This window comes from Chroicocephalus ridibundus, chromosome 5, assembly GCF_963924245.1.
Source record: "Chroicocephalus ridibundus chromosome 5, bChrRid1.1, whole genome shotgun sequence".
In the NCBI taxonomy this organism is placed as follows: domain Eukaryota; kingdom Metazoa; phylum Chordata; class Aves; order Charadriiformes; family Laridae; genus Chroicocephalus; species Chroicocephalus ridibundus.
The window spans coordinates 10,449,482-10,472,842 of NC_086288.1; the positions used below are offsets into that span (position 1 = coordinate 10,449,482).

General features: G+C 37.3%; 1 protein-coding gene across 1 annotated transcript in view; it reads left to right on the plus strand.

Annotated features, from left to right (window-relative positions):
• Positions 1-23,361, plus strand: part of TTC29 (tetratricopeptide repeat domain 29) — a 135,974-nt gene that overhangs the window by 80,998 nt on the left and 31,615 nt on the right. The window contains exon 10 of the mRNA XM_063337074.1: positions 2,145-2,376. Coding sequence (XP_063193144.1) covers positions 2,145-2,376 — 232 coding nt within the window. The remainder of the gene's footprint in view (positions 1-2,144; positions 2,377-23,361) is intronic.

Sequence of the window (23,361 nt, forward strand, 5' to 3'; positions counted from 1 at the left end):
GTCTTTTGAGGTACGTCTTTCTGACCCATGTGCCAGTCTCTGAATTGTGCCTCTGGGGTGGACCCAGCAAAGGCAGCAGTTCTGTTGGCTGCCTGTCTGGGTAGTGGTTTCTGTGCTTGCTCGGTCCCTTACCCCATCTAGAGATGCAGCACTTGCACTGCAAAACCTGTTTTTTGAAAAAAATTGGGTTTTGAAATCAAAACGGTTAAAAACATTACAAGAGAAGTAAAAGATTCGTGCTGAGCCCTTTAACACCTATTTTAGAGATGAAATGCTACATGAAACTATTTAGATATAAAAAGTAATAAAAAGAATTCACTCTGCAGACTGGACAATGTGGAAATTAGGAAACACTTCACTATGAACAAAAAAATAGAAATATCCTTTCTAAATCACCATTTCTAGCTTCCGTTGCCTGTTTTTTTTGTCAGAATTTCTTTTCTGTGTGTAAAGTATTGAATTAGGATGCTTGCCTCTTTTCACTTACAATACCCCAAATTCCCCCGCCCCGTTTTTTTTCTTGATTCCTCTTACAGAGCACTCCCACTACCAAAGTTTGTGGCCCATTTTTTGTTTCATAAGCAGTAGAAAAGTTTCTTACTCTGTAATCTCTAAATTAGCCTGCGAGCCTTCTATTTACATATGTTCTTAGCATAAATGCTGAATTTCCCATTGAAAACTAAGTTTTAAAGTCTCTAAGAACTTGCTGAAGTACTTTAAAACGGATCTGAAACTTAGAAGAGAGTACGGTGATGTGATGCTGTGCTTAATTATTCTACTCCAAATATGAAAAATAATTAACTAAATTCTATTTAACTGTTTCTGCCACCATTGATAATAATTCTATGAGAAGTGATATTTTAAGAATTAACCTCTTTTTGGTTATTTTCTGAATTCTCTTTCTCATTTTGGAATTTGCTGCCTTGAACGGGGGTAGTGGTGTAAAAGGGAAGAAATGCAGTCACTTAATCTTATTAACTTACATAAAATATATAATTTAAATATATTTTTAAAAATCTCTTAAAGTTTTACAATTCCCTATTTTCTACACCATTTTTTCTGCAAGGTCGGCAATGTTTACCAAAACTGACTCCAAATAAACATTTCCTCTCTTGGATCACTGCCTGCTTGGTGTCAGCTGTCATTGCTGGTATTCTCTAAGTCATTATTAGGGTATTTTTATTCAACTGTGTACTTCCCCTGGTGATACAATTTGCAGTAGTACTGTCCTTCTCAAGGAATTAAAGATATCTCTATTTATATACAGATCTGTCCTTGGGGACCTTTAGTAAACCAGGGATATAACTTTAACTGTGCTTCCCAAAGTGATTTGCTCCTGCAACTCTTCTTTTGACTCTGATGGCAACTCAAAGTAGCTTCATGGCAAAGAAGTAGTTGAGGACTTTTCTTTATATATCTCACATAAAAAATAGGTTTTGTTATACTTTTTTTTTAATTCCTCTTAATGTATTATCTGCTGTAATTTATACTCCTTTTTACTGGATTCATGACCGTTGGATTTCTGTATTCTGCAGGATAAAGAGATAAATTATGTGAGTTTTCTATTTGCGACAGTTGGCTTATATTTCTCCTACTGTTTCTCTTTTTGTGATTAGGAATATCCCTGGTTTTTGGTATACCCCTCTTCCCGCACTAATCTGTAGGTTTAAATTTCTGCTCTTTTCTGAGCTTTAGGTCCATCATTTCATTATCCTCTGTTTTCCATTTTTAAGATTTCTTTTCTAAAATTTAGTGTCACAATAGTAAATTAGGACCTTTCCTCCCACAGATGTGTTAAACTTAATGAAATTATAGTGATAATTTCTAAATGGCCTGGCCAGAAACAGTATCAATACTTAGCATTGGTATACTTAGATTTGTATGTTCAAAATACTACGCAGACAACCAAAAACCAATTTGGTTCCTGAGAAAGGTATAAGCAGTGTTATCTGGATTTTAGAGATTAGGAAACGGCAAGGGAGAGTGATTTGCTTAGTAGCACGGCATGAGTCATTTTGTGGGCTGGCCTCTCAGCTGCGACATCACTGAGGTGCCAGAGGAGCAGGCTCTAATGTCAAGGTAAAATACAGGTGACTACAAGTAGTTTTTAGAATTCTTTTCTTTTTTTTTCTCTTCTTTACAAGGGGAAGTATAATGAAGCATTTGAATATTTCAGTCAGGCTTCTGAGGCTGCAAAAACTTTAAATAATTTGCCCCTAGTGGATGAAACAAAGACTTATTGTGGCATTGCGAAGGCTCATAAACTGATGGTGGCATTTAACAGCCATATAGAAGCAGAAGATCCCGTCAGCCTCAAGTACCTGCTGGCATGGAAGGAGAACAGAAGTGACATGTGCACTGACCCTCTTACAGTCGGTAAGACATTGGTTATGAAACACATTAGTGCTGTATTGTCCTCAACGGTTAAGTCATTTTTCTTGTAGAGTTTTATTGAATTATTTCCTGCGTTTAATCCTCCTACTGAGTGGAGGTTAAATTTACTCCTTTGTGTGCTTATTTTAAAGGCTGAATTAAATAGGTTTAAATACAATATAGCAGGGGGAAACAAATAGTTGTAGTTGCTAAGGATGGTAAGTTACTTTTTTCAGCGCTATTTTATACAAACATAGTAGTTACAGGCAAACAGTGATGTATTAGTTTAGTTAAATATCATTATTTTAATCTTCAATGAAAAAAATAACAATAATCTTCATTTGCAGACAGTGTTTCGAGTGCATCCAAAAATAAATTCCCTGTTACTATAAGTAAGAATTAATTTCTGCTTGACATAGCGGACAGTTCTGAATTCAGAAGAACATGCTTTTTTATTTTTGGCATCCTTATACTTGACATGGGAGGGGAAGGAAAAAAAAAAAGCAACTCTGATTTCTTCTTTGTGTTTCCTTGTCTCAGATAAAGAGTAGAGGAGGACTTTGTGTGGAGTAGACCTCTTTCTTCATGGGTTAAATTTTCCTTACTTTTTTCCTCTGTACTATATGTTAATACAAGACAAACTGAATTATGCATTATCTCCAAGTATTGATAGTATTAAACTGAATTGTACTGGGGAAGGAAGAGGGATAAGTCTTCTCCACCTTAAAACTTTCTTCTCTGCGTTCCTGTGGAGAGTGTGAATCTGGAGTAGAGTGGAAATAAATGGCAGCTGGGGCGAAGTCATAATATGGAACTTCAGAGTTACTGTGCCCAAATTCCCTTGGTTATCATACTCTCAAGGACAAAGAACTGCTTGTCTGCTGTTTTCTTGTGTATCTTTTCCTTTCATAGAATTGGAACAGTTACGTATAACTTCAGTTGTGAATTTTATATATGAAATAAGCGGTTAACAGCCTGGTAATTGAAGATGTTAAAGGTTTAAGAGGAGCCAGGATACCGGAGGCAACACCGGAAGCAACTGAGAGTTGTGGAAGGAGGGTATTCATTGGCATGCTGATGTGATAACAAATTAGATAGCGCTGTTTAGAGTTACAGTGATGGTAACAGGGCAATTCTTTCTCGACGATAACACATTTCTTTTTCAATTACTATATATATATATTTATGGTTTTTGCCTCAGTAACTGAATATCCAGCATACTCCCAAACAGATTTTTTAGGCTGGCAGAGTTAATTGGGTGTGTATATCTCCTGCAAGGGATAGTAAGTTGCTAGACCTGTAGTGCAGATGCCAAGAATTCCAACAGAGATGGTCAAAGAAAAATCCAACGTCAAGTATTTTTATATGCATTTCATGTGAGGATCATTAGTTGCAGCTGATTAAATAGGAGGCCAACAAAAATAAACAATGGCAACAGCAAAAAAAAGAGGAGCCCCAAAGAGACAGGATGATCTTTGTATCTTCAACATGTATTTCACTTCTTGCACCTAAAGAGGTTTTCTGTTCAGCTTTTATACATTGCTTTCTTCAGCCAGTTGCAAAACATATCCTGAAATGGTATGTGCCCCTTTAAGCTTGAGCTTCATGCTCCTCTTTAACAGGACTTCAGGGATAAAAAGAGTATGATTAGAAAAGCCCTTTATGTCCTGGCAAGCATGGTACCAGAAACAAGTTCTGCCTGCTGAGATTCTCTTCCTTCAGTATTTCTGCCTAGTTTACCCTCTGTTGCTTTCAGTGTTAGAGTTTTCATTTTAGTTCCAGTTAACTCCAGGAACCCTGTGGCTACTGCATATTTAGCAGCTCTTCCAGTTCAATATCATTCTTCTCATTAGTGCTCCAAGCTTACTCTCATGATACCCAGATTACATCCAGGAAAACATAGTGTCACACTGTCAGCACAATCTGTAACATTCTTCATGTTTTGTGTGCCAAATCGCTCGTTAGTACTGGCATTACATTTTTAATATCTTTGTCTGGCAAAATGTGACCTGGCACCAATTCAGTATTGGGATTCACTGGCTTTGAGTTTCAGGTGCAGCCTTTATCCTACCTTCCAGCAGAATGTCTGTGCATCCTATGATGGACTCATCACTTTGGAAATTCCTGCTGTGATAATAGAACAGTATTTCTAGCTCTTTCAAAGACCTCAACATCGATAATCTACTAGATTTTTCTCAGCCTTTTTGAGGATAAAACAGCTAAAGACAAGATACAATGGTAGTTCTTAATCTTCAGGGGAATTTAATGAAAGGAAGAAGGAAGGTAGTAAGTTTTTATTTCTAATCGTTCTGACTGAATAATTTTTGTGACAAAAAAAAAAAAGAGTAGTTTCTGTATTCTTAGGCTGGTGGAGGAACAATGACATTTAAATTCAAGTACTGCCGTACACCTTATGTCTTTCAACCAAGTCTTATTTTCTAAATCAATCATTTCAATAACCTGGCAGGAAGAACCATTAATTACTCAATTTACCTCAACATTTATTAATAAAATGGATGTTTTGACCAAAGTTGTCATGGACAAAAGGGATAGGATTGTCAGAAAACAGTGTTTGTAAATGCAAAGGAAAATGTATTTCTATCTGCTGTATTTGACTCAGTTACCTGACTTCACTTACAAGAGAGTTATTTATGCCAATGTGAGATGCCACTGCAAGAACAAATATGTTTTTATTGATCTTTTTATGTTTAGTTAAACGTATAAAAAAATAATTATCAGCAGAATCAGTAGGCAAACAGGCTTGTCGACTCCACGTTCAAGCCTAAAAAGGAACCCACAGTATGACTAACATTGACCGATGAGAAAATATTTCACGGGTCTTCCAATAAATAGACTCCTGACTTGCCACCTTCTAGAAGGGAGAATAATAATTGAAGGTGCTGAAGGCAGGAAAATTTTGGATCATATTTCAGATATTGATTACATGAAATGCTGACCAGAAATTGTGGTTTTCTGTGAGCCTGGCAACTCCCAGTCCAGGTCATTGCATCTGGCAAGGCTATGCCTCAGCAAGAGGCCTTGGATGCTTGAAATCATTTAAGCACTTAAAGAGTAGACTTAAAATGTATTGTCTTCTTCATACTAAAAAGTCTTTGATTGTTTTCTTGAGAAATTTTATGTGCTTTTGACCACAATTTAGATTTGCATTTCTCGACTTTGGAGAAGTTTGCAAAATTGACACATTTTACTCTAGGTTTTCTGTGTTTGTTTTGTTGTGTTTTTTTATAATAGTTACAAATGCAGCATAAGCGGTTGTCTTACCCGTATCATCAATTGTGAAGACTTAGGATCAATGGAATTATCTTGTACCATCAACTTCAGCATGATCAGGACTATTTCTCGCATTCCACACCAAAGCAGTCTTCAATGTGATTTAAAATGCATGCACCAGCTAAAACTATAGCTTGGAAAATACAATCCAATGAGCTTCTGTTCTTACTCCCAAATATGTAGTCCTTCAGTATTCTTTATCCAGCTCCCTTGCGCAGATGTATGAAATGGTGCATTCCATAATGTGAATGTGTCCTTTTTTGTTGTGTAAAAAGTTAAATTGTCAACCTACCGATTCACATTTTTAAAAGCTCTTTAAGATGTTTCGTAGTCATTTTCCTGTAAAGGGTGTTGCTAGCACAAAATTGTTAATGTGTTGAAGAATAGAGATTTTACCAGGTGCATTTTAGATTGAGCTTGTGTGGGACTTTGTCATTCGCTAATAGAAGGATTATCCCTAAAGAATGGTAAAGTCAGAAGTGAGATATGAGATCAAAGATTACACTAAAAAAATTCTGTTAACATTTCTCTACTGTAACTCACCACAGCCATGTAATTTATGGGCCATTTTGGTAATACTGTCCAACAGTAGAACGGTCTGCTTCATAATGTGATAAACTGCTTTTTTTACTGTCGCGTCTTTCTGAACTACACTAATTCCAGGAAAAATTCTAACATTACAAATCTTGTCTTTCCCTCATTAATAAATTACGTCAGTTACCTCAAATGCATGCTAATAAAACTGTTATGCTATGGCACTGTACCCAAAATGCTTGACTGCGCTTTAGCAAATCAAAACCAATCTTCATCAGGAATGTGCATTATAAATTATACTTTGTATTTGCCTAGTAAGCATTCATCAGTGGTAGCAGATTTTTTGATCTGAGAACGTTTAAGAGAAAGAAAAGGTAGGGTGCACTAATCAAAACTACAAAAATAGTCAGTCTTTGTACCTTACACAGCTGTACATCCTTAAAATAGTTCCTATATGATGTCAGTGGAAAGGTAGAGGCTTCTGTCAGCAGGTTCTTTTCACTGTATATTTCATATCTAAAACTCTGTTATAGATTTGGGCATATCGTGATACTGATGTGGGACTACTGGAGTTGTGCACGTGCATGCGCTGCCTCTGTTGGTGTGTCTTTCAGATTGTTTGGCTCATTTATTATTTAAGAAGTTCTATTCTGCAGTTAGCATGTACAGAAGGCTTGTATGCTTGCATGGTGACTGAAATTAGCATACAGTCTTAGTATTTTCTTTTAACAGGTTTCTTCTTGATAGTATATTAGTGGGTTTTGTAACTAACTTGTTGAGTAAAGATAATTAAAATATAAATGCTGTCACTGACAAAGTAGCTAGAAAGAATTTGAACAGGCCAAACAGATTTTCTTCCCAAGTACTGCTGTGAAGAAGATGGGAATGATTCAAACCCTCATTTTGGGAGGTAGAGAGAACGCCTGTGCCTCCCAATGACCTGCTGGACCCCTCCTCACTCTCAAGGGTCTGTTCACTGTGCCAGAGTCTGGAGATAGGATCTGTAACGGGCTCTGCTTCAAGCTCTATATGCTTATGATTTATGTCAATAGTGACTTATACAAAGCGAGTGTTTGAATACATTGGTAATATGACCAAAAATAATGAGAAACAGAAAGGATTTTAGAGGCAGATTTTGTTGTTTTCTTAGGAAATACAACTGAACATGAAATAAGGGAATTATACACTTGTTCCCGCTGTTAAATAAGAACCGTGATTTTAAATCATGGAAAGGAAGCGTGTGACCAAGTACAGACTCCGAGGCTGTCCCTGTGCCAGAGGCACAAAGGCTCACGTCTTAATAACCATGTTTCAAAAGTAGCTCAAATGGTTCATGCATCCTGCTGAAATTCACAGGATGGCTTCTCTGCATTTTTGTGGGGTTTATCAAATAGAATAATTTGCTCACTTCTGGAAAAATACAGTGGTTAGAAATGCCAAAATATATAGATATAGGAAAACTATTAGCAAAAAAATGAAGGTAAAGGCGGTTCTGTCATTATTTCTTTTTCCTTAAAATTTTCTAAACTTGTACTGGCTCTTCTTATTCATATCACCTAGCATTCATCAGTTGCTGAATTTTACCTTATCTCGCTTTTAATTTTAAAAAATCTCAGTCATTATTTTGTCCTGTTGTACCTTTGATATTAATGCAAAATACCTTAAGTAAATGTTGAAAAACAGCATACTTACATATAGATGTTGATGAGATGGAACAGGTGTGTTTCAGAAAATTGGCTTATGTGGTTCTCATGTTTATTATTATTATTATCTTATTATTAATTGGTGTTTATTTTTTAAGTCTGCTTAGTGATATACTCTGATATTTGTAGAAAGTGAGAGTGATTATTGCTTGGACTACAGAAAGAATCAAGTGTGAAGAGAAGAACTGAGGGTGACAGGGAAGGTTTTCGGCACACTGTGATCATTGGCCAGGCGCACTACATTCTCGATGAAGAGTCTGAAAACACCGTTTAAACATCTATGACAGTTTTGCCATGAGTGCAGTAGCTTGTCCTGTTTATTGCTGATGGCTGAAGTTTGTCTGAAAAAAACATGTCAGGGGAGTGCTGGTATTCAGTGCTCTTACACTTTGTACAAATGCACTATCCAGTTTTGTTTTTTTTTTTCCTGTGATTTCTTCTTAAATACTACCTTAAATAATTGGGAATTGCTAGACAGGATCAGATGTAGGCCAAGTCTGGGGGTTGGCAGCAGCAGGTTTGAGAGGAGGCTGCACGCAATATTTTAATGTTTAACCATGGAATACTGTGTTAGAGGTTTCTTCATGGTCTTTGCCAAAGGTTGGCAGTTCTTGTATGTCTAAGTGGTGTTATAACTTCAAAAAGTTCACTATCATCCTGTCTAATGTGATTGTGAGTGTTCTTTTCATCTGCATCTTAACCAGAGGAGAATTTGGATCTCATCTAGATTTTTCCTCCATCTGATGCTTTCAATGGAAACATCTAAATCTCCCTATGCATTTGCTTTAGACACATCCTGTGCTAAACATTGTTGGCATCCAGCTGTGTTTTCTCAGACAAGCTCTCTAGATCAGCAGAAAATGGTTCCCTAAATAAGGTGAAATGTTCTTTCTTGTGGAAAAAAAATGTTGGAAGTGGTGCTCAAACTGCAGTATATTGTCAGACCCTTTAGTGTAGCTTTATGCACTGAACTAGTGTAGCTTTGTGCGAGGCACTGTCAGTACTTCTACAAACAGTGGAGTTCCTCACCAGTTTAAAAAGTGAAAATTCTCAGGGCAAATGCTCAGTCTTGCTCTGATTCTACAGGATACTTGAATGGTGCAAAAGAAATTGAAGCTTTGCCCAACCACATTAGGTAACTTCTGGAGAAATCCTTGATTTGGAGGCACCTAGAAGTTTTAGGTTTGCCTGCAGTCCAGAGCATAAGAAATGCAGCGTCAAGGAGAAGAGTCATAAAGCAGAACAGCTGGCTCCTGCTGTGCTCTGGCAGTCCCCTGATGGTTGCAAGGCCAAAGAAGGAATAACCAGTTGGCATGCTTTGAAGTGGCCCTAGGGCTTCTCCACGTGTGCCCATCATCGGCCCCTTTCCTTTGCTGCATACATGAGCAGAGATGTCTCAGGTGGTTTTATACTCTTGTTCTCAAAAGAGAAAATTGATCTTCAGAAAGAACCAAAGAGCAGACTTTTATGTTTTTGTTTAATATTGAGAAGGTTGTTGTCATTTAGGCTTCATAAAGAACCCCTTATTGGTGCTGTCTGCAAACATGCCAACTGAGAGAGATTGACCTCAGGCCAACATGAAAACAGTTCTCTGCTGCAAACCCTTCCTTACCAAAAGCTCCCCAACAATCCTTGGACATGGAAAATCAAAGCCAAGACAAAGAAACTGTATTCAGTGCATACTTTCTGTAACAGAACCCTTAGGTCATCTCAGGAGTCACAGTCAATGTATCAAACACCTTCCTTCTCCTTGGTCTCCCAAGACAGCTTTCTTTTCTGCATCTTTGAGGGGTGTTTTTTCTGAGATGCCTTCCCCTGCCTAGACATGTCTTTTTATGTTCCTCTTATGTTTAAGTAACAAATTGCTATTTTTATTAATACGCTGTGGTCTGAAGGTAGCCAAGATTTAAATTATTTACTATTTAGAATGAGTCCATCTGTTTTAAAAAGTGAAGTGTCATACTTCCACAATTAATGTATTTATGAAAACATATTTCTTTTGTCCAAAAATCCACTTCTCTTTTTATTCTTTTCTGTAATCATCAGGAATATTTGTGATTTTTTTGAACAGTTTCTGAAACAGTTCTTTTGGTTTTTTTCCTCATCCTTCCCTGTCTACTTCTCTTTTGTTTTCTCTCTTGTTCTTCACTTTATTATTCTCTCTCCCTTTTTGGCCCCACACCTTCATTCCAACCCCCAAATTTATGTATGTTTCTGTCAATGTTCAAGGAGCGTAAGTCAGTTACCTCTATACCCAGTAGCTAGCATCTCAATCTATACCTTATCAGGTATATAGTTCGTGCTTGTAGTAGAATCAATGGGAGTTTTTTAAGAGCGGTGTTTCAGTTTTTTCATACTTACCATTTTGGCACTGTTCTTCATGCTCTATGGTTTTATTATGTTGTGATCAGAGAATGCACGGGAAAGAATTGTACTTCATATTGAGTATCTTGGTAAGTTGGTTAATAGAAAATTGTGAAGTATCAAAATAGCCTTTAAAGAGATCTTAATCACCTATGTGAATGGATTGACTAAGTTTAAGTATACAACTAGGTGATTAATTAGCTTGAAGATCCAAACGTGCTTAAGTAGATGACCATGCCCCCAGGCTCATCCACTTGTTTCTACTTACTCAGTTAAGCATTCAATATTATCTGCAATACAGAATATTCCCATTTAAAGGCTCGTACAAGTCTTGCCACAGAGCCAAGTAATTATACAGTATTTTTGTAGTGTGTCATATGAGTACATCATATTGAACGTGCAGCTACTATCCTATAATACTGACATTAATAAGTATCAGATAGAGTAATTGATCAGGGGAGGCTAATTTGAAATTGTTCTGAGTCAAAGTTGTTTTCATATTTTTTCCACGGTTGCTACAGTGTTTTAATTCAATTCCTTTTCCTAAAAAATCTGGCATATTTTTTAATTTCTGAGATGTAGCTGCAATGGATGTTAGTCAAACACAACGTAGCTGGTGTCAGTTCCTGTGGGGAATTAGTCTTCTGCAGTGGTTTTTGAAATGGGAACTGCAAGTGCCCAGTACCTCTCATATCTAAACCTTATGCTTATTCATATGCTAATCATAACGTCTGTGAAAGCCAATACTCAAACCATGTCTTTTTTGTGAATGTGTATTTCATATTGTCCGATATTTACAGACAATTACAGAGTGATTGTGTTTATGCATCGCAGCTGGTCATCCAAGCGATAGTACTGTGCATTCAACTCACTGCTGATATAAAATTGAACCTGTAACATGGAGGATGAGTATGGCACATAGTAGTCTTGCTCAGCTCATCTTGTGGACCCAAGGAATTTGAGGCATTAGAACTCCAGATCATGCCCCTGTAGCTGGTGTCAAGGAAAATCGGAATGTTATAGTTGGTAGGAAGAAGGAGGGGAGAGGGATGCATGCTACGTGGTGTTGATAGTTCTGGCATATCCATTGATTTCTTATCCTGGGTGCAGCACTTGCAGCCCTCTGTTTACCTTACACTTGTGTTCTCCTGATGGACAATGTCACTTCAGGGTGCTGTGGAGCCCTGTCCTTTGACTCCAGAACCTTTCAATCTGTTGAACGACGTCTTGAGATGTGTTATTCCCTGAGAGTGACTTTATCCTCACTGGTACCTCTAGCTCAGTTTTGAGAATAATATTAAATCAAATTATATTTTGTTTTATTTTGTTGATATTCATACAAGTATGCACACTTATGCTACAGTAAGAAGAGAATTGAGGTGAAACATTGATGATTTTAAGCATTCACTGATATCAACTGATATATTAGAGGATAACTGGGTTTCTGTTCTTGTCATCTCTTACATATCTTGAAATGGCTCACAGTTTATGTAGGGGAAAGCAATATTTCAGTTGCTGTGTTAGAACTGTTAGTAATTACAGCAACAAGTTAGCTGTGATTGCCAGGAAAAGATTGTTCAGGCTAATGACTTTGAAATTTGATTTAGATAAATTTAATTTGGTTTTAGTTCAAAACATTTCTTTTTCTCACATACTTGGATACTTTTTAATGATTGTACTGCAATTATATTAGCTGCTTGGAAAGTGGATGTGCATGTGGAGTATATGTACACACAGAGAGAAACTGTATGGCAAAGAGGAAAATGTTGCAAATGTGCTAAAAATTATGGACCGAATACTGCTTTTTGTTATGCTCATAAAATCTTGTTGATTTGAGGGGGGTTGCACAAGTGTAACTGAGCAGAATTTGTCGCTTTTATCTGAGATGCGTTACCAAAAACTTCTAGGTAAGCAGAGGTTCAAATAATGGGGGGAATTGCTAGGTTTGGTATTCATTCTGAGGAACATAACCTAGGTAAAAGGGAGGTTCCGATTAAAGGTGTTCAACTAAACAGATTTTAGTATATTATATTTTGTATTTCTAAAGCATGTTGCTTCAGCATTGGTGTTGAGAAGCACTGGAAAATATATTACTCACTAATCATAGTTGTAGTATGTTTAAGGAATGATCCACAGAACTAAAATCTGGAAGATGCAGGAAGAGTTCTAATACTCTTCCTTAATATTTTTCCTTAATAGGAAAATACGGGGTTAAAGTGGACTATTTTTTAAGCAGTGTTCAGTTGACTTGCTGTGTGGGGAGAGACTTGAGCAGTCCTGGCTAATGACTTGTAGGTACTGAATCCTCAGGTCTCTCAGGTGGTTTCACTCGACCAGTTTCAGCAGAATGATGAAAAGGTTGAGATAAAATAAACTGACAGTTGCTACTCATCGCAGGCAGCAAGCTGTACCCTGGCAGATGAGACCCTGGGAGCCCTCTTTTTTAAACAAAGGCTTTCACTGCAGTGAGCAATGAACTCCACACAAAAAGGGAAAGGAGAGAGAGATTGGCAGCTGGTGACCGACAGGAGGAGGGAGAGGAGGGAAACTGAGAAACACAGCAATTGTTGGCTAATTAGAAGCCATTCCCACCTACTTAATACCAACCCATTAAGCAGAAAACACTTTTCATCTTACTCTCGCTGCTACACATGACATTATACTCCAATCAATACCCTCCCACTGGCTGCCCCACTGCCCACAAATGAATACATTGCAGTTCAAGAATGCAGTAATTGAGTTGGGGCAGTGAAACTGCAGCTCGCAGTCGAGATCTTTCTCTGAAGATACTAATGCAGTGTTTGTGATGCTTGGATAAAGAAATCAAATCCCTATATTGACAGCTGTCAGCAATTGGCAAATGGACGAAGTCAGCAATCAACCATTTTAACCTTTGATTGAAGAGACAATAAGTGTTTATTTTCAGAGTGTTTTTTTCCATTTGAGTAAGAGATCTAGGGTTTTTACACCTAGATGTTCAGATTTTCCAGGGCATTTTGAACTCTGATCCTTGGTTATACCTACAGAGTGTATATATATACACATCATTATGTACATGTAACAGTACATCTCTATACCAATACATCTCACAGGCTTCCCTGTTTTCTGGAATGTTTTGAGGTATCCCTAACCTTTTAAGAGCATTTACAGCTGCTTGGGTTTTGGTGGGTTGGGTTTGGTTTTTTTTTTTTTTCTGTTTTGTAGGCTACATATACTGGAGCTATTTTTTAATTTCATTTTAAGTCCTACTATGATTTTTAGGGGTTACCTTAAAATGTACAGTTTGGTCCACAATAGTACGTTGTGCAACGAATCCAGGATCTTACATTTCTATCATTAGGATCTTACATTTAAGTTCTACGTTTAGATTCTTGCAACATTTTTTTCAAATTAAATCCCCTGTTCCCCGAGCCATCTGGAGTTGGTAATACTATGCACAATCTGCAGCATAAAGTGATACTGTGCAGACCACAGTATAATTCCTTCTTCACGCCGGTTTTGTCACCACAGAATCAAAACAGCAGGACACTGTTACTCTCCCTCTTTGGTTAGACTGAGGAAGACATCAGTGTAAGTCTTCTGGAGGTGCTGGAAGGAGATTCCAATGCAACACATGACATCTCTCCATCCCTTTCAATTCCAAAGAGAATTGAGTATCAATTCAGGAACTTAGATTCCTTACAGTGCAAGTCTGAAACCATCTTTTCAATGCAGATAAATTGTGTACTGTGACATCTGATATTTGCAGCAAGAGACTACCATCATGTGTGCTATTCATTGTCATTATAATATGTGGCATAATAATATTGTGGCATTTGCAGTATGGCATTTCTTCAGATGCTGTTTGCTAAACTACTTCTTACGTACATAATTGTATAATGTGTTGTTAACTTGCCAAGCTGAGCCTTGAACCCTTGAGTTTGGCATTATGGATGTGCAATAAGGTAGCTACTACTTGGGGCACTCACGTTTTAGCAGCTTATCTCTATCTGAGTAAGAACAGTTAAAGCTGAGTATAGTCAATAAGGCTGACACAGTAGCAAACGTTTAGCATCTTTTGAAATTGTAAGCCAAATAACAACAAACTGCTACTTTGTTGCCTCTTTCCAGTTGTAGTATAATATTTTAAGCTTATTAGTATAATTAGCATTAATTTTCACTCAATTCATTTGTTTCTCAATATTGTAAAGCACTTTTCAGCCACCATTTTTATGTATGCTCCCTGGGTTTCTTTAGATATGTGTTATTGACAGCCTTAAAAAAAGATTTGTCCTCAGTACAGTCTGTAAAGAGGAAAGAATCATCTTCTGATGGAGAAAGCTGGAACCTTCACCACCTGTGAAGATGCAGGTACCCAGGACATAGGAGTTGAATATGATAAGGCAGTGGGACAGCGGTTTTAATTACTTAGAGATACTTGGATAGGACAAACAAAGCTACATTCAGATTTCACATAGGTACAATCTGCCTTTTAAAACAATCTGGTTCTAACATTTGTTTCTGTAAACTATGGGACTTCGATTCATTTAAACACAGAGGTGTACAAGTTCAGTCTTACTTTGACTAGATGCCAGTTAGAAGGATCAGAAGCAGGCTAGGGAAAATGTGGAGAGCAGTTGGCAGTCTTTCTGTTTCTCAGTGCCAAAGCCTGTGGGGTTAATTTGAAGATACCCAAATCACCTTGGCAGCATCATCTCTAGTCTTTTCCAGAACTGGAATTTAATGAGCCAGGACAATAAACATAGGATCCTAGAAAAATAGTTACGGAAGGGACTTTAAGAAGTGGTCTCCTCCAGCCACAATGTAGGAGCAACTGTATTTATGTAATTTCTAAGAGAAGTTTGTGTTGCCTCGTCTTAAAAAATATCTGGCAATGGACCATCCACAACGTTCATGGACAATCTGTTCTAAAGGGTAAAATGATGCAGAAAAATGAAAAAACCAGGAATCTTTTCCTTTATGTCTGAAGTTGTCTGTAATTCAAACTCTATATCTGTTCTACTCAATGAAGACTTCAAATTCATTCCTTCCATCTTTGCAGTAACTATGGAGAAAGGAATTATCTGACACATGCTGGCATTTCGCAGAAAATTTTATAGTGATTTTTTAAAAGAATGATTATAAAGATTACTTAGTCGAAGTATTACTTAGATGTGTTGGAATGTAGTTCCTCCTTATGAGCATGACTGATGGAAGGAGATAGAAAGAAGATGCAAGGATCCTGTCTCCTTAATAGTTATTTTCCGGTTATATTGTCCAGTAGGACTAGTCCATATCACTCAACTGAGCACAGTAGATTGGTATCCACTCCCAAAGGGCAGGAAGAACAAGGGCTTCCCCAGCAATAAATAGACCAATGCAGAGGGAAGACTTGCTATTTAATCTTAAATGGTCTCTCTAAGTGCTGGGAAGCTTTGTTATTCAAAGTCTCTTACATAATTCAGGACTCTTCTCCTTACATAAGTTTCTAAAGCAGGAAGGCAGCTAGATTTCTGAATTCATCTTACTGAGTTAATCCACTCATACTTCAACTCTTACTAGAGATGCAACTGAACTCCTTATTTATGATTAAGGATGTTTCTTCTAGAAACCCAGATGTGAGATATGAACAGTCTCTTTATCCACTCTAGACTGCATGTTTTGATACATCAAAAACCACACTCTGATTTTTCTCCAGGTTCAGAGTTCAGCAATTGAATTCATATCCTCAAATAAATAAAATCACAGTACTGCTGTGTGCCTTCACAACTCTAGATTCTCATAAAGCTGTACTGAGTCCTGTTTTGCCAGTCTTCTGTAAAGAGAAATCCAAATACTTACAAGCCAAATGGCTCATCTGTTGAGTCCTTATCTAATGCTTTTATTCCCTTTTCATCAATTCTTTTTTTTTCCTCCCATGGCAACTTAATTAACACTTTTTTTTTTCTGATCTCGTGGCCCCTTCTAATAGTCTTACCTGCAATAGTTCCCTAGCTCCAGATTCTCAAGTCAAGTTCTTTTCTAAATATCACTCCTCTTTCTGTCATAACTAAGATTTAGCCTCTGTTAGTAAGAGCTTCTTACAGAGAAGCTTCTGCCTAAGCTAGAAGCTGGTAAGGCTATTGTTTGCATAGGACTCATTCGTGAAAAAAAGTCTGAGGCTATATTTGTGTTCTGCAGAAGTTATAACTAAGGGAAGAGAGTACAAAAAGCATCCGTCTTCAAATAAATCAAATGATCAATAAAACCCACTCAAATTCCATCCAGCAAGCATTCTGCTCAAGGAGACACTGCTTCAGGAAAATGGCTTCATCATAGTTGAACAGAAAGAGTATCCTGTGGAAGCAGTTATGGCCAGGCAGTTAGTTGGTCTTCCATACGTTCTTTCACTCCAGGTGAAACAGAGGTGTGTTTGATTTTCTTTTACCAATTTCGGTCATCTCATTCTGCTGTGAATGCCGTGAATCCCCCAGATTGATAGATGGAGCCTCTCTAAAGAAAAAGGGTGTTTCTTTCCCCTACTTATGTGTACACCAAGCACTGCAGAGACACATATTGGTTTGGTTTTTATATTGTGAGATGCCACTGTGTTTGGGGATGTTTGAGAGATGGGTGTTCCTAATAGAAAGAAAAAAGAAAATTGTCTATGAACATCGCCTGTTGTCAGACTTAAAATGAGATATGTTGTGCATTATTGATTTCCATAAACTTCAGCTTTGTGTTCAAGTCCTCATAATCATTGAGTCTTCAGTACCTCTAGAGTAGTAAACATTTTCCAATATTTGTCTCTAAGGTTGCATATGTGGGACCTGCTAATGCCCAACAACTGTTTAGTCACGTTTAGTTAAGGGGAAAATGGTTTTTTCCTGACCTTGTAATTTCTGTGTACGCAGAACTTTGTGGTCTAGATATTAAGAAGGCTGTTGCATTTTATTTAGACTAGACTGAGGTTTCCTATGAGCCCAAGAATCTCAGTCTCCATGGAAAAAACAAGGGCTTAAGAGCTTCTGAAGTAATCATTACTTAGAAGACTGAAGGATTGTGCTCTGCGGGTTTCTGGAAACAGATGAAAAAAGTTTCCTTCCATCAGTGTTGTTTTAATTGTGATTCTGAGGTGTCAGCAGTTAATATATGTTTGGTTGCTGCAAGAGTTAGCTGACACTTTATTTTTTATTCAACATTGTTAATGACAGTTTTCATTTAAAAATTGATTAGTCATTCCTTCCCCCCCCCAATAAATTCAGTTTGGTTTCTGGATTAATCCTGATTCTTTATAGTTCTTTCCTTATTCCAAAGTTGTCTCCATTGGCTGATTTTGGTGCAGTTCTCCAGGCTGTACCTCCAGGCTGCGCAAAATAATATATGTGTGTGTGTGTGTATATATATGTGTGCGTATGTGTGTGTTTGGCAATTGCCTAGGTGGTAATCTTCCTGTTTTTCATACCTACCTGAGACTTACCAGGTTCTTTCATGTTTGCTTTGCTATACACAATTTTATTTCTCTAGTTTGAGATTGTAGCCAATGTTGTATATGCTAAAAGTAAGATTAACAAATCAGTATTAGCAAATAATAAAAAAATGGCCCTTAGAACAATCTCAGATTAAGCCACAGGGGCTCGGTCTCAGGAGCTGCCTCGAAGGGTTGGGTTTAGCTGGCTGCTGGTGGGTGTCTCTGCACGGTGTACCTCTCTGTACTGGTACCTCTCTGTGAGATAGAAGTGAGCAACCCACCCCTGTTGCAAAGTCACTCTTTTTTCCCCATTTTCCTGTCAGATTAGCGGTATCGTAAGCAGAAATACTTGAAACTGCAAAGCATGTTTTTAAAATCAGTTTTAAGTGAAATACAGCCACTAATGGTAATTTTTTACGTATTGCATGTCACTACAAGGAAACCGAGAATGTTTCTGAACCTTCAACAGCAATCTTTCTGTAAATTTGAGATTCTATTAAATATAACCTTAAGGTAATTCAGAATTTCCTGGCTTTATTAAGCTCACTGAGGGGATAATTGCTGTTATCATTTAACTGTTTTTACGCACAAATTCCTGGTACAAACTCAGCCTCGATTACATCAAGTGCAGTTTTATGTGAGAATGATTGCAAACTTGTACCTGAAAACTGGATCTGTCTTGATAATCAGAGAAAACTATGAAACAGTTTAAGACATTACATGTATTTATGACCAATCCATAGTATCCTTTTGAAAATCACCATTTTTATTAATCATTGTGAAAAATAAGATATTTAATAGAAAATTGTTTCTTAATTAACAGAGTACTGTCTTGGAGAGCAAAGTGTAAGAGATGTAACACATGACAGTCTTGTTCTGAGGGGAATTTTGGTACTTCTAGGTCAACTCTTCATGTAATTTAGTTGGAAAAAATAGCTCAATACTGTTCTTGTATCTTGTTCTAATTAAATGAAATTGGTATTCTTTCACACAGGTGCTTTATTTAGCAGCAGTGAGGTATAGCAGGATGTGAAATATGAGAAAAGAAGAAATAATTTAATTGTAAGCTGAGGAACAAAGTCCACGAGCGTGAGCCTTTACAAATAGCCTTGTCTTACCTAAACAACAATTACAGCACTGGTAATTTCCATTCAGGAGTGGCTCTGCATCGTTTCATTGGAAATATTTTATATTAAGAAATTGTCTTTGAGTGAGAACCATGGGTTATCGAACTAGCATATATACACCTCTTTTCCTCGAAACTGGGGGAGCATGCCTTTCGACTCCACTTTGCTTCCCCTATGATACACAAGTGTAGGATACGTTTTCCTTTGAAGTTATTTTGGGCTCCACGGTGGAGTCCAGCATGAGCAAGACATGGCCTTTACTGCAGGCAGGGGTAAGAAAATCTTATTCTTCATTTTTTTTGTGCAGCCCTACTATCTTGGACAGCAATGCTCTGCAGGATGCACTTGCAAAAGAACACTCCATCAAGACACCAGTGCAAAACTGATATTTGTAATACCCTTCCTGTGACCGTCTAGGGTCGTTTTGTTTGCAAGGGGTGATCTAGGGCCAAATGCAGGCCTGGGGTAGGGGGCCGAGGTGAGTGGGTGGCTTGCAATCCTGCCAGGAGTTGCGTTTAGCCTCTAGAGGGTGCGCTTTGATCCCTCTTGATCACACAACAATTTGCTGTGACAAAAGCAAGCGAGCGGGCGAATATAGCCGCTTATGCATGAACAGCAACATCACACACCAGCGGAGACTGTTGAGGCAAGGCTCTTATCTTATGCAATATACCATTTCAGCTTATGTATACTCTTCAGAGGTGGAACCTGCCCCTTTTTTCCCCTGAATTGGATGTTAGGTATTCAATCAGCATTCAGATTTATGCTTTAGATGCTCATGAAAGAGGACGCTTTCCTTCGTGTGCCTGTCAGTGGTGATGTTTGCAAGCAGATTTTGTATTTTTGGAGTTATTTTCTTAAAATATTAACACAAACATCCTGCCACATAGAAAAATCTGTGGAGATACTGAAATCTAAAGAGTTAAGAGATTTGCAATATAAGCTTTTGTTTTACCCTTTGACTTCCTTATAAATCCTTTTCTTTTTTTCTTTAATGTGAAAGGTGTCTTCAGGAAGATAGCTTATCATTTTCCTGTGATATATGTGTGCTTTTAAATGTAGTCTGAATTTGCTCACAGAAAACCGCATTCAGGATCTAGTAATATAGTTGCATTCAAGACAGAATAAAAGGCTTATATTACTACATGTGATTCAAAACAATGGCTTAATTGGCCAGGAAAATGTAGTTATCAGATGATAAAGATATGAAGTCAAGGGCAAGATATGCCTGAAAACAAGCATTTTCCTGCCTAAAATTAGGCAAAGTTAATAGGTTAAATTTTGTTTATTGAATAAGAGAACCCAAAGTTGATTGATATAGTAATTTCAGTGTTTGCTATGGCAAATATTTAGCTCATTATCAGTTTTAATAGCATTTTGCAGAACAAGCCTTTTCTTGACATGCAGAAAATACTATTAAATTTCCCTGCATAGATACATTGTTATGACATGCAATAACTACTTGAATATAAAGGGGATTAATAATTTAAAAGGTGTTAACAAATTAGGGCCATCATTAAAAATAGACTTTGAACCATTTTGTAGAAAAATCAGATTGAGGTAATGCTCCGCTCTTATGATAAAGAATTACAGCATTAATTCTGCAAAGTGAACTTATTGCTCCTATTCGTCTCCAAAACCCTGGAGCATTAAAAGACAGGAAGAATGAAATGATCACTGCGTTTTTTCAGGCACAACAGCTCTAATATTTCCATCACAGTTTCACAGCTCAGCTTGCATGGTTGTGCTAGAGAAAAAAGCCCATAAACGTCATGCTTCCCTTTGTTTTGTTTTTGCTGGTCTTATGAAATCGGGTCGAATTTTTTCAGACAGTTTATATTAATATACTGAGAATTTTGCTTGTACAGCATCTGTGCAGAGTATAAAGCAAACATTTCTTCTGTATAGAAGCTGTTCTTTTCTTGATTTTTAAAATGTAATCCTCGGTTTTCTTTCGCATTTTGTTTTTCCTTTCTTGGAACAATTGATGACCAGAGGCATTTCAAGGTTGAATTCTTGTTGGTTTGCAAATTATTAATTTGTTTTCTTTCCAACTTGAGATAAACAGTAATAAGATCACTTTTGAACCCTTTTCTTCATTGTTTCATATTGCATCCACGCAACATGCAGAAAAATTGATCCCATTTTTTTTTTGGCGTAAGTGTATTAGTAAATACATCCATGATTCTTACTCATGTGAGTGATCCCTGCCCATGTGAATAGTTTCACTGTCATAAGGGTCAGGATTGGACCCTTATTCCAGAAATAGTCCAACTGAAAGATTTAATGCTTTAAAAGGCTAAGCTTTTCTTTTTGCTTCATTCCTCTTATTGTTTTCTTTCAGACATATTTTGGAGAAGAAAAAAAAATAATTTCTGGGATTTAAGTAATAAATTTCACATTTGAAGGACAGAGATAGCAGGAGCTCTTTCAGGCCCCGAAGGTAGCAAAATATTTGTCCTCTCCCTCTCTCTTATTCTCACTTGCCATGGCAGTCATCTCCCTTCATAACATTTCCCTCTCACCCCCCTTTCTGAGTTTTCCCTCCCCTTCTCCTTACACTTTCTGAGACCACAGAACCCAGATGGTGCCCTCACTCTTGCCAGGCACTGGGGGAACTGTTTTTGTTATACTCACCTCTCAATAGCTGCTCTGAGAAACATGCCAAAAGTCCAGTGCTGAGATGTGTTTAATTTTGATGTTATTTTCTTTCCAATGAATGTGTTTGTCAGCACTAATTTTTATCCCTAAACTCAAGTCTCAATATCAGCAACAGTGCAACATCGAGTTTAAACAATGAGTTTCCAGTCATCTAGTTGTGATTTTAGCCGAGTCAGATGTTGTTAAGGCACCAATCAATAAATGGTTAAAGCATTGTTTATATAGCACCTCTCTTCCTGCTAATATTGAAAAATTCATAACACCACGACATTTTTCAGGCAGAAGTGCATATGTTGGTGCAGACAAAAAGAACATCTCCTTTCATGTACCAATATACCAGCGTTTGATTTTTTTAATCACACAGAATGAAGTCTGATGGAGAAAGTAGAACATATAGCAGAGGAGAAAAGATTCATGTTCTGATAAAGTATAAAATAAGAGTAACTGTGGTAGAGATACAGTTAGTAAGGGACAGCAAGGATAACGAACTATTAGTATGTTATTAGCCAGAGGAAGATCAAGGGGAGTATTAGTCTGCTATGCAACAGAAGGGAGAAACTCTTAATAGATGACCTAGGGGAGGCTTTAATGCTTTTTTTGCTTTAATCTTCACTGAAAAGGTCAGCTGGGATCATGTGGCAAACAGAGTTTATATCTGCCACAAAAAAGGAAGATCCAAGGCTAGAGCAGGAGAAAGTAGGCTAGAGAGTACTTAGAGGAGTTAGATCTTCAAATCAAGTTGGCCTCAGAAACTTTGTCCTACAACACTTAAAAAAACTGGCTGGAACAATCTTGAGGTCATTAGCCGTTTTTGAAAACTCATGGAGGTCAAGTCAGGTTCCAGAGTAGTGGAAAAAGACAAACTTGATGCCTGTTTTTAGAAAGGGAAAGAGGAGAAGCCGTAAAAGAGTTTCAGATAGATCAACTTAAGAGCCTGTCTTGGAAAAATACCAGAACATACAATCAGATGTTTAATAGATACCTAGGAGAAAACATGGAAATGTGTGACAGACAAAATGAATTTGCCAAAACTAATTGTGTCAAGCCAAAATAATTAACAGGGCAACAGGACTTCCAGGTAAAGAAGTTAAAATAAGGAGAATATGTATGATACAGTCCGTCGGAAGCTTTTGACATAGTATTATAAGAAAGTAAGGAAGCATGGAATACATGAATCTACTATCAGCTGGGTGAATAATGATTGTAAAAAGCCCTGACTATTAAAAGCTATCAGTGGCTGTTGTTAGAAATGGAAGGCTGGTTAGCATGTGCTTCTACAGGGTTCTGAATCTGTACTGTCCTGTATTTTCATTCCTTATCTGGAGACTGGAATATGCTTATTACATTTGTAGATAACACAAACTAGGGAAGGAACATAAGTATTGTTGTTCATGGTATTGCAATTCAAAAGGATCTTGACAGACTGAGAAACACATGTTGTAACATTCTCAGCATGTGTGTGTGTGTATGTGTGAGTATGTATAATCAAGAATAATCAAGTGCATAGTTACAAAACGGGAGCAAGTACCAGTTTTGTAGAGAGGGGGGGAAAAAAAAAATCTAGATTTGCAGTAAATCACAAGCTGAACCTGCATCAACAGTGTTAAGCTGTTGTAAAAACTGCAAACATCTTACTAGGGTATTAAAAAATGATGACTCGTGAAGTAATCCTTCTGCTCTATTCAACACTGATAAGGTCTTAACTTAGCATCATAGCAGTTCAGAAAGGTTGAAAAGGAAGTAAAAATCATGACCAAAGGAAAAGATTCATTTAATAGTAGATTTTGAGTTTCTGTGTCTCCAGAAGAGACCCAGGGAAGATTCAATAACAGAATTGAGATACATAGAGTTTGAAGAGGGGGAGAAAATAAATAATGAT